This window comes from Pyrus communis, chromosome 1 (genome assembly GCF_041283825.1).
Source record: "Pyrus communis isolate YQ-2024b chromosome 1, ASM4128382v1, whole genome shotgun sequence".
Classification (NCBI taxonomy): Eukaryota; Viridiplantae; Streptophyta; class Magnoliopsida; order Rosales; family Rosaceae; genus Pyrus; species Pyrus communis.
The window spans coordinates 11,469,671-11,485,526 of record NC_142565.1 but is presented as its reverse complement, the minus strand read 5'-3'; the positions used below and the strand labels follow the sequence as shown (position 1 = coordinate 11,485,526).

Below are 15,856 nucleotides of genomic sequence, written 5' to 3'. Positions count from 1 at the left end.
ACAATGTTTGGAGGTGTTCTTCGATTTTTTTTCCCTCTTTTTTTTCAAACCTCGGTACGAAATCAACTATTTATTTTTTGTTTTAAATTGAAACAATCAAATGATAATCAATAAAGAAAAATAAAAAGAGCATGTATAAAGGAAATAAATGATGCAAATACTTTTTTCCTAAACAAAAATTACATATGAAAAATTTCATGAATACCATATAACATTAAATGATACAAGAATAAACGACTGAAATGTTAAAACACCATACACAAAATTTATCCAAATCAATCCGTCAAATCATCAAAACTAGACAGGTGCCGACCGGATCGGTTATTTTTACTAATTGAATTGCATCTTGAAATAGGCATAGCAATGAGTACAAATTGAGCTTTACCATGATAAAATTCAGTCCGTATTCCAGTTCACAAATTCTGGAAATTCAACAAAATGTACTTCTATCTTCACATCAATCACAAGCATAACTCCAGCAACAGCACAAAAAAAACGTAATCATAGAAATCGTAACAAGTAAGAGCTCTCTGTACAGCGGCAACTTCATGGTGATCGAAAACGATCATACGACAGTGATATCAGACTTTTAGCATGTAGACAAGTAACACTATCCATAAAAGGAAAATATATCAACCACATCGGAAACAAACTAATATGTAACCCTCGTCTGCATCTCCAACTCCATCACTTCTCTCTTCACCCCTCCTGTGGTATTTTTCGTCATCATCTTAAGCCTCGCTTGAGGAGCTGCTCCCGATAAAGGATCCTCGGCGGTGGCCGCTCACTATAACGCCTTTAAGACGGGATATGGGACCAATCATCCTTCCTGTTTTCTGTCAATATGATAACATAATGTCAGTGTCATCGAACTAGACTTTCCTCTTGGTAGAAGCAAACTCAATCATATAAGCAACTTATCACATGTTCAAATCTTAGGATTCTAAGAATGCACATTTGCCTTGCATGTCAGTGCACGCTATTATAGGTTAACAACAAGCTACTTATCATCCGTACCATGATGTGAGTTCATGGTAAGGTCATCAGATTGGGAAAAGTGGTGTTTCCAATGTAATTAATCTTTGGATAAAGAATTGGTATCAAATTTTAAAATATAATTAAAAGCCATAACCTGATTCTCTACTCAACTAGGAGACAAATCGTAACCCCATGCATATTACATCAGGAATAAGGAACTAACTGAATAATGTATAGACATCACGGTGAATCTTGCACAACGAAAAGTGAGGAAGCAAAATATCAACAGAATCGACTACTTAACACTTTTCAAAGCATACATCTCTAAATTGCATAAAACGCTTACATCATGAAATTTATGACATAATGCAAGATCAGGCCAAAAAGAAAAACCAACAAACATGGGATATCAATTCCTTGACCAGGGAAAGAAAAAGTAAATAGTTAAATGGAAACATAATCATAAGAGAAAACAATGGAAATCGACAGACCTGATCATTGACGCTCAACAGCCATTTTTGCTGTAGAGCCAGCCACCTTTCATTTTGCCACCGCTGCCCAAGTAACACAAGCCCCATCACAGCTGCTGCTACGAAAATAGACCAAACTGCATTTGCTTCTTTTGCATGAGAATACAAGGAAGCAGCTCTTCTTTTCCACCAAGCTCCACAGGGCAGGCGAGAAACATCAAGTTTATCATCTTTCTCAGACCTTGGGGATTGCATGATGTCCTCAGAGAAACCTAAACCTTGTTCTGATGGTTCCTCGAGTCCAGGAATAGTGGGGCTCTCGCCAAAATGAGATAAGCCACCAAGATCTGTTTCACCGTCAAAATGATATGTAGCAGCATCAATTATAATCTGATCTTTGTGAGCCGAAATTAAACCTTCTTCAAACTCTGTATCACCAATCAATTGCATGTTACCCTTATCATATACAGACTGTTTTCCTGCAAACTCATCTGGCACATCCAACCCTTCCAAAGTCAAAGTTTCTTCCTCCTTTCCACTTGACCTACCTCCTTCTTCACGACCTATCTCAGCTAAGACATCACTGTCCAAATGTTCATTATGAATTTCGCTTCTATCAGACTCCAACGGCAAATTCTCATGCTGGCTGGGTGGAAAAGCAAAGTGACCAGACATGAAAAGAGCACGAGAAGATTCAGCATGCTCACCATAGGTATCACTCTGATCCTCATTGCTCAACTCAATTCCTCCTGGACCAGGAGCAGCAGCATACGTAGATGCTGTAAGTTGTACGACTTCCCATCCATTCCCACGAGTAGTACTTTCCTCCCCCTCCTCGTTATCTGCCATCTTACCACGCACAGTGCTTTCCTCTCTCTCCTCATTATCTGCCATCTTAAAGGATTTAAAGCTTCCTATTTCATATGTACAGGGCACAAGTAGACACAAAATAACCAACCAAAAACAACAATCAGAATTCAGTAAAACAAGATACTCATTAAATCCAATTCTGATTTGTTACAGCACAAAAACTTCCGGATCACAAAACACTTATGCAACAAAATGCAACTTTCGTTTGAATGCGATGATTAACTAAAATGAACCAACGGGAATTGAATGAAAATAAAATCTTCATACATAATCTCTTTTAGCCTCTAAACATTATGTTTTTTTATTCCTACCGATACAATTCAAACGAACATAGTAATTCACAAAACAAAGTTCCGATGTGCATTCAAAACCCCGTATCGAGGATATCAAATGACAAATACAACAATATCAAAAGTGAAATACATTTCTTTTTCAAATTCCTAACAAACATTAACACCAACAGAAAATTGATTAATAATCGAATACTTAATCACAAGTCCTCAAGAACTTAATCAAAATCTTCATTCATAAACAAGCAAACAGAACAATTTGCGTGTGGATAATTATTGAATACACAAATTAAAAATAAAAATCATCCAAAAAGTCAAATTAAAGCAAAACAAGAGCCAGTTCAATCAAAACTAGCAAGCACAACCCTAATCAAACGCGTACAGATCAACAAACGAGCAAACAAACAACAATCAACGGACGATATAATTCCCCGAAACAAAAAAAAATTCAAATTAATATCGATACGAAGAACTCACAGAAAAGCGTAAAGCGGTTCCCGATGGGGGATCCAAACGACGACGTTAAGATGGGGTCGAAGGTTCAAGATTGAAAACTGTCTCGGGAAGTGGGGTGGGGTTTTTATATGCAGAGATTTCCGGAGAAATAAAAGAGAGGGAGATAAAGAAGGAAACCGGCGGTAGCGGTAAAGATGAAACTGGACGCGTCGGTTGACCGGCAGTAGCAGGTAAGGTTTGCGTTTGCGTGCGTGCAGAGCGAGGAACTTTACTGCGTTACGCCAGTTTTCCTTGTTTTCTTTAGTGACGTTATTGTCCTAAATTTTATCCGTTGCACACATGTCTTGGTATTTACATCTGAAATTTACTCACCATTTCCATTTTTTTAAATGTAAATTTCAGTATCCAATTTAATGTTGGATATATTCCTATCAAATTAAGTCTTGAATTGAAAGCTAAATTTAGGACATGCAATTAAATATTTTACCTTTCTTCGAGAATGTGGCAGTGGCGTCAGTTTGATTTATACTATTTTAGATTAGGGTTTTTGTTGTTTGTTTTTTCTAGTTTAAGGATATTTTTGTGTGGATCTTTTTTTGTATATTGGATTAAAGCTCTCATTTTACTTAAGCTTTTTACTTTATCTTGTTTATGGGAAGCCGTTTGGTCTCTCTTTCTTGTACTAGTTTTTTTAATGAAAGTAACTTTGTTTGACAAAAAAAATATATTTCACAATATTTACTGATATTTTCCAAAAATTAAGAACGTTATTTGACAAATTCGAAACAAAAAGTTACATATCAATACTTGGTAGGAAATGTGAAAAATACTTTTGAATCATAAAAGTGCTTTTAAAGTTTATTTCACGTGCTTTTAATAAAATAGTTTTAAAAAAAAATATTTATGAGCAGAAATGCATGGAAAGAATTGTTCAGGTTTATCAGAATAGTTCAAATGTAAACATGTTTACATGTGAACGCTACAAAATTGTGCATGTCAATTGGACGGCAACAATATTTTAATAGTGTTTCAGTTAATTGTCAATCCCAAAAACATTATTATTTTCTTTACTAGAAGTCACATAAACTGTATTCGCACGAAAAGTAATATTGAACTGCAGAATAAGAAAAGAGATTCGGATTCACCAAGGTTATCAAATCAAGTGATCTAGACTTTTTAAATTTTATTCAACTGTAAAAAATTATCATAGTTTTTAAGGAGTCAAAACAGATGGGCCGTATGATGAAATTTAAAAGATTTGGATCACTTGATCCGGTGACCTTGATAGAAGAAATCCAAAAAGAATCTATTTCGAATAAGAGAAATTTTGATTTTAAGATCTCTTAAAATATTGAAAAAAAAGATATATCGCTAATCTCAAACTTTGTGGGGTCAAGATGCAAATGAATGATATGGGCTTGATAGCTTTCCTAATTCGTTTATATCCCTTTTTCATATGATCTAAGTGGGTTGTATGATGAGCCTATCCCCACATTCCCGGAATTGGATCATCTCCTAAGCACAAGCTTAGGAGTATCCTGACCAACGCACGTGAGTCGTTAGATTTTGATCTTAAGGCTACAAACAGATGATTTCTTTAAAAATTATAATAATTGTAATCGTTGGATCAAAATCCAACGATTTACGTGTGCTGATCAGCAGGCTCCTAAGCTTGTGCTCAGGAGAGGATCCAATTCCCACGTAATCATTGCGGGGTCAGCCACTGCCCCGGTGGTGGTGACACCTCCTGACCTCCACCCTTCTCTTGTCGTTTCATAGTTTGACGACATGTCGTTTGCAGTGGGTACTCAAACACTGGCGGTCACGCTTCAATCTAGTTGGGCCTATAGTGGCAGGCCTAACCTCTCAGCCCAATCAAAGTCCATCCAAAAGATGCGGAGAAGAATAATCGCCCGCTACCTAAAGTCCTCCGTCGATAAAAGAACAAAAGAAACCACTCAGACCAGAGACTCTGAGAGGAGGAGGAGAGAGAGAGAGAGAGAGAGAGAGATGGGGGATTTATACGCTCTGGATTTTGATGGAGTTTTGTGTGATAGCTGCGGAGAGAGCTCCCAATCTGCTGTGAAGGTAATGTTTTGTGTTTTTGTATTTATATTTATTTAAAAGCTTAAAAATGTTTAATTAATTAATTGATTAATTTGTTTGAATGGTGGTTATGAAATGTCTAGGCTGCTAAAGTGAGATGGCCAACTCTATTCAACGGCGTGGATTCAGCTTTGGAGGATTGGGTTCTTGAGCAGATGTACATAGTAAGTCCTCCATGTTCCCATATTCTAATTTCATAGAATCATTTCTGTGTAGTCATAATTCACGGTCTGATAATGTAACATGCTAGATTGTGGGACAGTGAAACGTTGTTCATGTGGATTAGATACAATTACGGTATGTTCATTAGGTATTGTTGACTGTTTGACAACATAACATGCTTGACTGTCAAACAAGAAAACATTAACCCGCATTTGGTAATAATGCAACGTAACATGCTAGATTGCGGGACACCAAACATAGAATTATGCTCGTTATTCACACCTGATAACAATATGGTAGATTGTCGGACAAGAGAACGTTAAAATTTGTTTGATTGAAGGAGGATTATAATGAATTTTATGGTGTGGCAGGTGAGGCCTGTGGTGGAAACTGGGTATGAGAACCTGCTACTAGTGAGGTTGCTGCTGGAAATGAGGATACCTTCTATAAGGAAGTCCTCCGTAGCGGAAGGGCTCACGGTGGATGGGATACTGGAGAAGTGGTCGGAACTGAAGCCGGTGATTATGGCAGAATGGGGCGAAGAAAGGGATGCGCTTATTCATCTCTTCGGGAAGGTCAGGGATGAATGGATGGACGAGGACTTGAAAACTTGGATTGGTGCAAATAGGTACCCGAATTTTGGACTATTTCACTGTTGATCGATTTACATTTCACAGAATTCCCGTCTCTCTCAAACTTGTTGGGACTGGGAGAGTTCAATGCATAACTGAGCAGGAGATAACTTCATTGCAGATTATATCCAGGTGTTCCTGATGCTCTAAGATTTGCAAGCTCAACCATATACATTGTCACCACAAAACAGGTGTGACCCCTTACTCATGGGGTTTTCTTTCTCCCGAACACAATAAACGAGCGTTTATGCAGATTTTCTACTTGGAGAGTACACTTCTGCGTTTCTAACTTTCACCCTTGTCATTCTCTCACCTCCTTATTTCCCTTTCTTCGTTTGGACAGAGCCGATTCGCTGATGCTTTGCTGCGAGAACTTGCAGGAGTTACGATACCGCCTGAAAAGATATTTGGTCTTGGCAGTGGGTTAGTGTCTATTAAGTTATTGTTAATCCGTATTTCGTATTTTGGAACCAATGCTTATGGTTTGCTTTCCGTAATGTAGAACTTTAATTACGTATGTATGTCTATGGATTACTCTTATATGAAGTATTGAATTCGTGTTCCAGTCCAAAGGTTGAAGTATTGAAGCAAATTCAAAAGAAACCAGAACATCAGGGGCTGAAACTGCAGTAAGATACTTTTCTGCTTAACATTTAGCATAATAATACATGGTCTAACCGAGTTTATGTGAACGAGATCAATAACGCTTGACATTGACCAGCTTTGTCGAAGATCGTTTGGCAACCCTAAAGAATGTCATCAAAGAACCTGAATTGGATGGTTGGAACTTGTATCTAGGTAAACTTTCTCTGTTTCTACTCTTCTCCCTTGAGCCTTATCAAACATTGACAGATAAACACGTCTGAGCTTCAGTTGCTAACTTGGGATTAATTCGATCAGGGAATTGGGGGTACAATACACAGAAAGAGAGGGAGGAAGCAGCTACAATTCCCAGAATTCAGATCGTCGAGCTTTCTGAATTCAGTAAGAAATTGAAGTAGCTTCTGTTCATGCCAATCTTGTTCCCTATTCGGTTGGAGACTTAGGACTATTAAGTCGGAAATTTGTATGCATCTTCTCTATTTAAACTAGTTGAACAGAGCAAGTTGTCACGTTTCATACAACAAATTCATAAATAAAAACAGAATTCCGAGAAACAAAGCTCGTTTACAGTTACCTTTTTCCAACATCATTAGGAGTGGAGGTTGCTAAGGATTTACAACAGGGGTTATTATATTTCATGTCAGAAAACTTACTGGTACAAACTACAATTCCTCTTTCAAATGTATATTGCTCTCTGTTGGACTGTCACTCTCCTTTCTCTTTTTCTCATTCCGGAGCTTCTCAACGAGTTCCTCTAAAGGAGGATCTCCTGGTCTTCGAAACACTTGATCGCCAATCTTTATCTCGTAGGCTTCTGGTTGTTTCAACGTAAACTCCTTCAACTAGAGAATTGAGAAAAGAATAAATTATATAACTATATTAAGAATAAACGAACGCAGAAGCTCGCGACACACAATAATGAGCTCAATAATTCAAACAAACGAATTCATGATCAACAACAATAGGCATGCAAACCTTTCTCTTTGTGAAAAGTATTCTTAAAAACTAAAGACATCTTAAGAGCAATTTCTTCAGCCAGACACCAGGGAATTAATACTTCTTTATCCGGAGGAAAAAAAGAGCCAGCGTGGGAGGAAAGTGTACCTCTGTTGTGTCTTGGCCTCTTTCCATGTTGAACATGATCGTGTTTAGATCAACACCCATGAACCTTGCCTCAATTGCTCCGGTCCTCAGAACTTGAGTCCACTTCATAGCAAGCTCGGCCACTGTATCCTGGGAGGGGGGAAAAGCACATATCAAATTTACCATTCATTCAAGCCTTATAAAAACATGTAAATGAAGTCATCTCTATTACTTAGAAGCCACTAGATCAACTTCAAATTATGCCATATTGTATTGCAACATAGAGATTAGTACGAAATATAGAATGAAACGAGAATTACAAACATAAAGATATAACAGGTCTCCAATTCATGTCTCCATCCACGAAATTTCCGTATGGCATCCAGGAGTGTTCAGCAATATCAGTACTTTCCACACATTATTAGTCCCAAAGGTTAAAAATAGTGTGCTTGTGCAAGCGGGGTTACGCCAATTGGCCAGGGTAGTGTCCCCGCCCCTTGTACCCGAGTTTGAATCCCCATCCCCACAGATCAAACATCGATCTGTTTAAAAGAAAAGGTGTGCTTGAAGAGCCGCCATTTCCATCATTCGACCACATTCTTTCACAGACACCCTATGCTATTCTAATTCAGAAGCATTTCACAGAAAGTCCCACACGCCAAATCCAATTCAAAACTTTCAATGAACTTCTCAGTGCCCTTCAAATTTGAAATGCCGAATCGATATACATTTGCTCAAAAACTTGCCTTACTTATTACAGTAAAATTAACAGATTCAAGTTCCAAGTAAAAATTATTAGATCAGAGACAAAACCCAGTAACAAACAATAAAAAATCCACATACCCAGTTCGCATTCAGCTGAAAAACGAATAAAAAAGCAAAAAGGAAGAGCAAATTCGAATTACCCGAGTCCGCTTCTCGCCCATCCGGAGCTTCACGAACCCGAAAGCCGGCCCCGTCTGCCGTTTCATCATCTCCGCCTGTATCTGCGACATGTCCATCTTCGACAGATCAGGCGGCGGATCGAAATCGGAAGAGGGTTTCGTTTTCTTGCCCCATTCTTTCCAGGTGTCGTCCTCCTCATCGTCGACGACGTCGTCCAGGTCGTCGGTGATGTGGACTCTCCGCTTTCCCGCCTCGGCGAACCGGACGCCATTTGGGGAAAAGATGAAGGGCAGAATAAGGAGGAGGAGAAGGGCGAGGAGAAGGGGGACTGGAGGTGTTGGGTTTGCCATGCTTTGTGTGAAGCGAAGAATTGGAGAGGGCTTTAGAAGGAAGCATTTTCAGCTAACCACATCCTAAGTACGCTCGTCTTACACCTAATTATTTGGCACTATGTTATTTTATTTAATGGTTAATTGAAAAAGTAATATTTAATGTGAAAGTAAACTAAAATTAAGTGGAAAAACACATAGCAAATGTTTCGGTGTATGGTGAGCATACACCATACTTATAGTACAACCGGAGACCTGTGACGTCCGCATAGGCATATACCGAAAAAATAATAGTTTTTTTTAACGGATACATAAAATTGAAATGAACACATTTCATAATGATATATAAAATTGAAATGAAATAACAAGTAATGTACAAAATTGAAATGTTTTAAAAGATATTGTATGAGGTTATAATTGTATGCAAACTGATGATGTAAAATAAGTTACTCATTTTTTTTTTAAATTTAACTTTTTGCATCTTTTGGGGGGAAATGTATCAAAGAGTATGAACTGATGAACATTTTAAAATTGAACCCAAAAAAAAAAGATGGACACCATCTTAAAAGTATTTTTTTTTAAATGCAAATTAACTTCTAAAATAAACAGAAAATGTGTTAATTACATCATTCAAATTACGACTAAACACTTTTTCTTTGAAAAATTAGTAGTAGGTCACTAATTCACATCTTTAAAATCTTTCGACTACCCTTGTTGTTGAATATGGTTGTTGAATGCCATTACCTTATATTCACGCATTAATTGTACTTTGATCCTGACTCGTTTAATAAACATTTTATTTTTCAGTTTTTAATTTTTATTTATTCTTCTCTCATCGCCCTCCACCCTTCTTCATCCATTTCTCTCACACACTTCCCCGCAACTCAAGTAAGGTGGGCATTTTTATCGGGTCAACTGATCAATCCAAGCAAAATAATGAGGTACTTAGAAATTTTTAATAAATTTGATAATTGAGCACGTCTTGATTTATAAATTTCATTGCCTATATGAATATGTATTTAATTGTGCATCATGTGATATGGATTAAATTTTTCAATAAGAATCGTTATCGTGCCTCTCGCACTCTCGTTCAAAACTATATTATATTTTAATAGTTTGAATGTTTCAAACCGATAAGAACTATAATCCACCTTAATTAAAAACTGATTATATGCTTTGAATATTGATCGCGTTGTTGTCGACAATGACAACCTATAAGAAAAATAAGGCAATTAAATAAAATATATTGGTAAATTAGACTTAATTAATCCGCATCATTTTCGTTATTGTAGCATGTATTATAGGAATATAATTTTCAATTGTAATTAGGTTAGGATTCCTACCTAAATATGATTAATATAATCCTATATATATTGTAATATTTTTTCACACATCAATACAATACAATGAGTCATAATTCTACATGATATCACTCGTCTAGATTTTTTCTTAGATCCTGGAGTTTCTCCCCCTTCCCTTCTCTTCTTGTCCCAACCATAAAAATAAAAAGAAAAAAATAAAAAACCGCAGCTTGTCTAGGAAGAGAGGAGGAAGAAGACGACGCCATGAGAGGAGAAAATTGAACGACAAGCTAGTAATTAGCTATCTCATGAGTATGACATCCAAATCTTTACTTATCTTAATGTTGGTTGTGCTACATCCCATACTTTATGGGATTGTCTTATACGCACTTTTCTCAAACTTATGTAGCTAATGAAGCCACTATGCATTTTCAACTCATTGTTGATCAACTTGGTGAAATTGGTGAACTTGTTTCTGATAAAGATCTCTCTCAAAATATAAATGTGAAAATCACCCATATATCGTAAATCTCACTATATAACAATACGCGCGTGTTATGAAAACAATAATACGGATAATAGTGTCCTAAAACTCTTTCCACATCATGCATTTTCTTATTTTCAACATGAATGTACTTTTCAAAAATACTAACGCATAACTAAAATTAGATTCATAATTATTAAGTGCATGAGTGAATACTATTACGTTTTAATCGCTTTCGTATACTTGACGCGTTGGTTTGCAAGTCAAAAGAAATAGTATTGCCTTTATCTAATCAGCCATATCAACACATATAGTATTCACCAAATAAGCAAAATTATTTCTCCATGTTTGAAAATTTGGGAAATGATAATGACATGGCACCTAGAGTGAATAAGGATCCTCTTCGGATCCTCTTAGTGAGAATCTCGAGAATCCGCGTATCTTGTCTGTCCATCGTACATCGTACGGTTAGAAATTATTTTAAATTTTATTATTTAAAAGTAAATACAAACAGTATCTGAAGAAAATTAACTACACGATATACGATGAATGAACATGATTCACAGATCCTTGGGATCCACACAAAGAGGATCCGAATTCCTCAAGAATGACATAACTTTGTTAGAGGTATTTGTCGATTTGCTCCCTGAACTTGTATAGAGGTGCTAATTTCTCCACTGAAATTTAATTTTAGCTAATTACTCCTTGAACTTTTATAATTAACCAATTTTCTCCCTGAACTTTAACTTTAACCGATTAATCCCCTAAAATTTTATAAATAGCCAATTTCCTCCCCCCTAGCGTTTTTTCATCGAATTCTCATCCATCCAATTCTTTTTACCCCCCATACAATTGTCATGTGTTGTCCCATGATCAAAATGGATTAAAATTTTAAAATCTAGCGTCATGGGGGACATTGACTATTTATAAAAGTTCAAGGGTAATTGGCTAAAATTAAAATTCAAGGTGGAAATTGGCTAATTATAAAAGTTCAATGGGTAATTGGCTAAAATTAAAGTTCAAGGGGAAATTAACAACTCTGTACAAGTTTAAAGAGCAAATCGACAAATATGCCAACTTTGTTATTTAATACCAAGCTTGATTAAGTACATTACTTATTAATACATTATAAATAAGAATCTGAACGAATCTTGGAGATTGATTCAACAAATTACAGATACAACAAAACAAAGTTTTGTCATTTAGTACTACGGTCTAGTGGTATTTCTTTTCACTTGTAAGTGAGAGGTCTTAAATTCAATTCTCGTTAAATGTGAGTTTGAATCACATTATTGCTAACCCATCGTGAGTCTAAGTTCACCTCATTTTCCCTTAGTGTAAATAATATCATTTGTTCAAAAAAAAAAAAAAAAACCAAACAAAGTCTTAATCATAATTTAAAATAATTGATCCAAGTTAGGGTACTAATAAACTCATAAAAAAGACTTTTTGCTTTGGATTTTGCAGCAAAAAGTCACAACTCATCAACATTATCTGTGTTAGTTAGGATATTACAAATATGTGAATAGGGGATTATATTGGAGATAAGGTCTTTCTCTTCAACCCATTGCATGTCTAGTTTAAATTTTTTACTTCTTCTTACTGTAGGCCGTTGGACCTCCCAAACTATCACCTAGTTGAGATTGACTCCATGAACTATTTTTTGGTAAATTAAGAACATGAACTTTTGTAAATCAATTGATTTACTCCCTACTGTTAGTTCTATCCAATTTGTTGTTAATACGTCAATATGTCAACTAAAGTGACCAATTAAAATACGACACGTGTAGATAAAAGAATTACAAATTAATTATTTTTTTTTAAATCGATTTGTAACAAAAATTATAATAAAATAAAATGCCATCTTCAAAGGAAGTGGACATGGACATGAGGGAAAAAAAAAGAGGGAGTGAGGTGGTGATGAAGGGGAGGCGGGAGGTGGCTGCAGGTGGGAACGAACCCTCTCCACCCCACCTCAGATTGCACCAGTGAGTTCAAAGGAATTGGACATGGACATGAGAGAGAGGATGAGGTGGTGATGGAGGAGAGGGTAATTGCAGGTGGGAATACGTTAGGTTTTTTAGTTAAAATGGTTTAAGAGATTGGTATAATTCCTCACTTTGATTTCTGACAATGAAAATCGATAAAAGTGGTTCCTAAATTTATCCATCGTAAATTATTTTGGTATTTTCGTAAAAAATTTATCAATATTCTCGTTATGTGATCACCTTTTCAAAAATATTTTTATCGAACCCATCCCTCCATTTAATGAGGACATTGATAGTTTTTTATGGAATGACAAAAAATAATTTGTGGTGGACAAACCAGGGACCACTTTTATTGATTTTCATATCAGATACTAAAAGGAAGAATTACTATCAATTTTAAAGATCATTTTGGTTAAAATGCCGAACATGTTATTAGGATTTTGTTTTTTTCTTTTAACCTTTTTATAATTAAAAATGTTATTCCATACTTTAATTAATTTAACTTTAGTAAAGATATATTTAATCATTTGTAATTCAGATTCTATGTTCACAAGTTTTTATTTATCCTGGTCCATGTGTTCTATTTTTATTGTTTGTCCTATGTGGCATGTACGAATGAATGATGGAAAAATTAAGCTCATTTGGAAGTATATTTAAAATAACTGAAAAACGTTTTTAAAGAAAATGCTTTTGAGTTTAAAAGCACTTGAAGTGTTTCATACGAGAAGCGCTAGTTATGTGTTTATTGTAGAAGAGCTTCATGATTTACTTGGATTTTTACTAAGAATTTAATCTAAAAATATTTTCATTAAAAGCGCTTTCAGTTATTAAAAGAACTTTCAAACCAGACCTAATTTGTTCTTCAATTTGATGTGTGGATGGAGTCTAACAGTAAGGGATAAATTAGCTATTTTTCAAACGTTTAGGTCCTTAATTTATGAAAAAATTAATTTAAAAGGTCAATTTCAGTTAGGATGATAAATTGAAGAATCAAATAGCAATTTACCTTAATATAAATATTGTTTGTATTAAAATAAAATAAAATTATAATTATAATAATAAGACGGAGATTGTCTTGAATTTAGGGGAATAGGTCAATTGAAAAAGGAGGTTACTTGGGATTTTACTTTTTTGTCTTGTTTTATTATGTAAGAACGGTTGCTTCTACTCGTATGATTTGTACACTTGGATCCCTCCCCGCTCGTTTATATTCAATTATCCAAACAAAAAGATTCGAGAGGAACCATCATCCGGGAAAAGCCATCTTTTTCTCAACAATGTCTTCGTCATTTGATTTAACAACGTTCCGTTAGATAGGAACAGCTTTGAATAAATACTGATAGCTCTTGGATGGAGTATTAGAACGAAAAAAATCCACTAGATAATGAACTATTGGTTATAAGCCCATCTCTGACAATGAATTAACAATTCAAAATACCTTTATTGCATGTGTTCAGAGCATACAACTAACTAGAACACTAAAATAAATAATATAAAATTGAATGAATAAAAGAATGGGTCCTACACCGAGAGGACTCGAAGATGCTGATGCGGAAGTGCCTTGACGTCGGGATTGTACGCCTCGATTCTAAGTCCTGAAGGGGGCACAAAACAAACATGAGTAGACTAAGTTGATATATATATATATATATATATATATATATATATAAAATAGTTATCAACGGACTAATCCACAGGTTTTATGAAAACACATATATATCATGATAAACATAGGTTTTTTGAAACCTAACATGCCATGCAATGTCTCAAATCATAACTTGTATATATAATAATCACTAGTGAATGTCCGATAACCCCCAGGCCTCATGCCAGCTCCCTGTCTCTGAGCAAACAGTAAGAGGAAAATACATTTTAGGCCCCATGCCGGTTCCTCGTGGACTTTTGGGTTAAAAGGACAAAATTACCCTTAAGGCACACCGGAATTCCCACGTGCATGCAATGGACAATAAGGGCTCAATCAAGGAAGAGTCAAAGGTGATCAAAATGGTATTATTCAAATCCCTCTCACCACTCCTCATCAATCCTTTATTGATTTTATTCAAAAGGTAACTCTCAAAACTTCCTATCTAATTTAGGAATAATTTCCATGTTAATTGCAAGATATTATTTCACATTATATCTTGTATTTATTCTCCAAATACCACCATATATGGCCGGCCATTCTCCACCCTAAGGGTCGGCCACCCTCCTATAAATACTCCTTTTATCCCACTAAAATACTAAGTCATTTGCTACCCATAAACTCCTAAACACATTCTTTTTAAAATTCTAACTTTGGCATCGAAGATTCTTCGGTCAAACCCCCACCTCCCCCCCCCCCCCAAAAAAAAAAATCATCGTGGGCGCGTGAGGCTTTTAGCCTTAATCTTAGGTGTTATTATTTTGCAAATGCATTTTCATCAAATGAGAAGACGGTGGAAATTTGCATCCACAGATACATCTTGAGTTTGATTTCTGACACTATGTGAATCACACAATGGTAACCAAGGGAGGAATGCAACTCCTCTGTGAGTCTTCCCGACTCCAGAAATGGTAGACTGACGTGGTGAAATCACCAACTAATCCCTCTTTTTTTAAAATAAAAAAAATCCCCTATATTAATTAATCATTTTGCTTAAATCACATCCTCTCACTAGGGTCATTCTTGAGTTTTGGTGTTCCAAGGCGAGAAATTAAAATGAGGCATCTTTTGCATATTATTTTCCAAAAAAAAAGAAAAAAAGAAAACAAACACGTCACTATTTTAAGCTTAAAACATAATAGTCCGAACAAAATAAATACATAAGACTATATTCACCGAAATTTTTATTTTCTAGCATTTTTAGAGGTAAAATCATCAATCATATATCATTCTTAATGCACAAGATTGCTACTTAATTTGATCTTTCATGCGTATGAAAGTAATTAGTCGACAACTTTAATTGATATCTCTTTTTTAGTTTCTTATCTTACGCGAGAACAAAAACTAGGGTAAAAAACTTTAGAGACATTTGAAGGAGATAGAGAAGGAAAGAACGAAAAAGGGAAAGAAAACTGCGAATGTTGTTTGCACGCTAGGTTTGGGAAACTGATAGGCGCAAATTATAACTTATAATTAACCTTTTTATTTTTTTATTGTTCTACCAATATACAGTTCGTTTGGCGCCTTTACAGCATACCAGAGTTGGGCCCTTAGAAAAACAATTGAGATTTAAAAAC

At 35.5% G+C, this 15,856-nt stretch overlaps 3 protein-coding genes across 4 annotated transcripts; 1 reads left to right on the top strand and 2 right to left on the bottom strand.

Moving 5' to 3' along the window:
• Positions 1–364: 364 nt before the first annotated feature.
• Positions 365–3,229, bottom strand: LOC137720463 (ATG8-interacting protein 1). 2 transcript variants are annotated; one of them, XM_068459532.2, is made up of 3 exons: positions 3,086–3,229; positions 1,470–2,362; positions 365–836 (listed from the first exon to the last, which is right to left on the bottom strand). In XM_068459532.2, the coding sequence occupies exons 2-3, from the start codon at positions 2,340–2,342 to the stop codon at positions 732–734; spliced, it is 978 nt and encodes a 325-aa protein (XP_068315633.2). In that variant the 5' UTR covers positions 2,343–2,362; positions 3,086–3,229; the 3' UTR covers positions 365–731. The 2 variants fall into 2 exon arrangements, with proteins under 2 accessions (XP_068315633.2, XP_088553536.1); XM_088697410.1 differs by having other exon boundaries at positions 1,470–2,358; positions 3,086–3,197.
• Positions 3,230–5,001: 1,772 nt separating this feature from the next.
• LOC137720142 (uncharacterized) lies at positions 5,002–7,125 on the top strand. Its single transcript, XM_068459152.2, has 8 exons — positions 5,002–5,152; positions 5,254–5,334; positions 5,704–5,960; positions 6,086–6,155; positions 6,308–6,387; positions 6,531–6,593; positions 6,686–6,762; positions 6,865–7,125. Exons 1-8 carry the CDS (start codon positions 5,075–5,077, stop codon positions 6,963–6,965), a joined length of 807 nt encoding a protein of 268 aa, XP_068315253.2. The 5' UTR covers positions 5,002–5,074; the 3' UTR covers positions 6,966–7,125.
• On the bottom strand, positions 7,071–8,955 carry LOC137720145 (uncharacterized). Its single transcript, XM_068459153.2, has 3 exons — positions 8,556–8,955; positions 7,672–7,800; positions 7,071–7,409 (listed from the first exon to the last, which is right to left on the bottom strand). Exons 1-3 carry the CDS (start codon positions 8,883–8,885, stop codon positions 7,230–7,232), a joined length of 639 nt encoding a protein of 212 aa, XP_068315254.2. The 5' UTR covers positions 8,886–8,955; the 3' UTR covers positions 7,071–7,229.
• Between the last annotated feature and the right edge of the window lie 6,901 nt (positions 8,956–15,856).

Coding starts and splice junctions, on each gene's coding strand:
- LOC137720142 (XM_068459152.2), top strand. CDS start 5,075: ATGGGGGATTTATACGCTCTGGATTTTGATGGAGTTTTGTGTGATAGC. Junction 6,388..6,530: donor ATATTTGGTCTTGGCAGTGG/GTTAGTGTCTAT, acceptor TTCGTGTTCCAG/TCCAAAGGTTGAAGTATTGA. Junction 6,763..6,864: donor TGGTTGGAACTTGTATCTAG/GTAAACTTTCTC, acceptor TAATTCGATCAG/GGAATTGGGGGTACAATACA.
- LOC137720463 (XM_068459532.2), bottom strand. CDS start 2,342: ATGGCAGATAATGAGGAGAGAGAGGAAAGCACTGTGCGTGGTAAGATG. Junction 837..1,469: donor TGTTGAGCGTCAATGATCAG/GTCTGTCGATTT, acceptor TCATATTGACAG/AAAACAGGAAGGATGATTGG.
- LOC137720145 (XM_068459153.2), bottom strand. CDS start 8,885: ATGGCAAACCCAACACCTCCAGTCCCCCTTCTCCTCGCCCTTCTCCTC. Junction 7,801..8,555: donor TGGGCGAGAAGCGGACTCGG/GTAATTCGAATT, acceptor CCCCCCTCCCAG/GATACAGTGGCCGAGCTTGC. Junction 7,410..7,671: donor GAGGCCAAGACACAACAGAG/GTACACTTTCCT, acceptor TCAATTCTCTAG/TTGAAGGAGTTTACGTTGAA.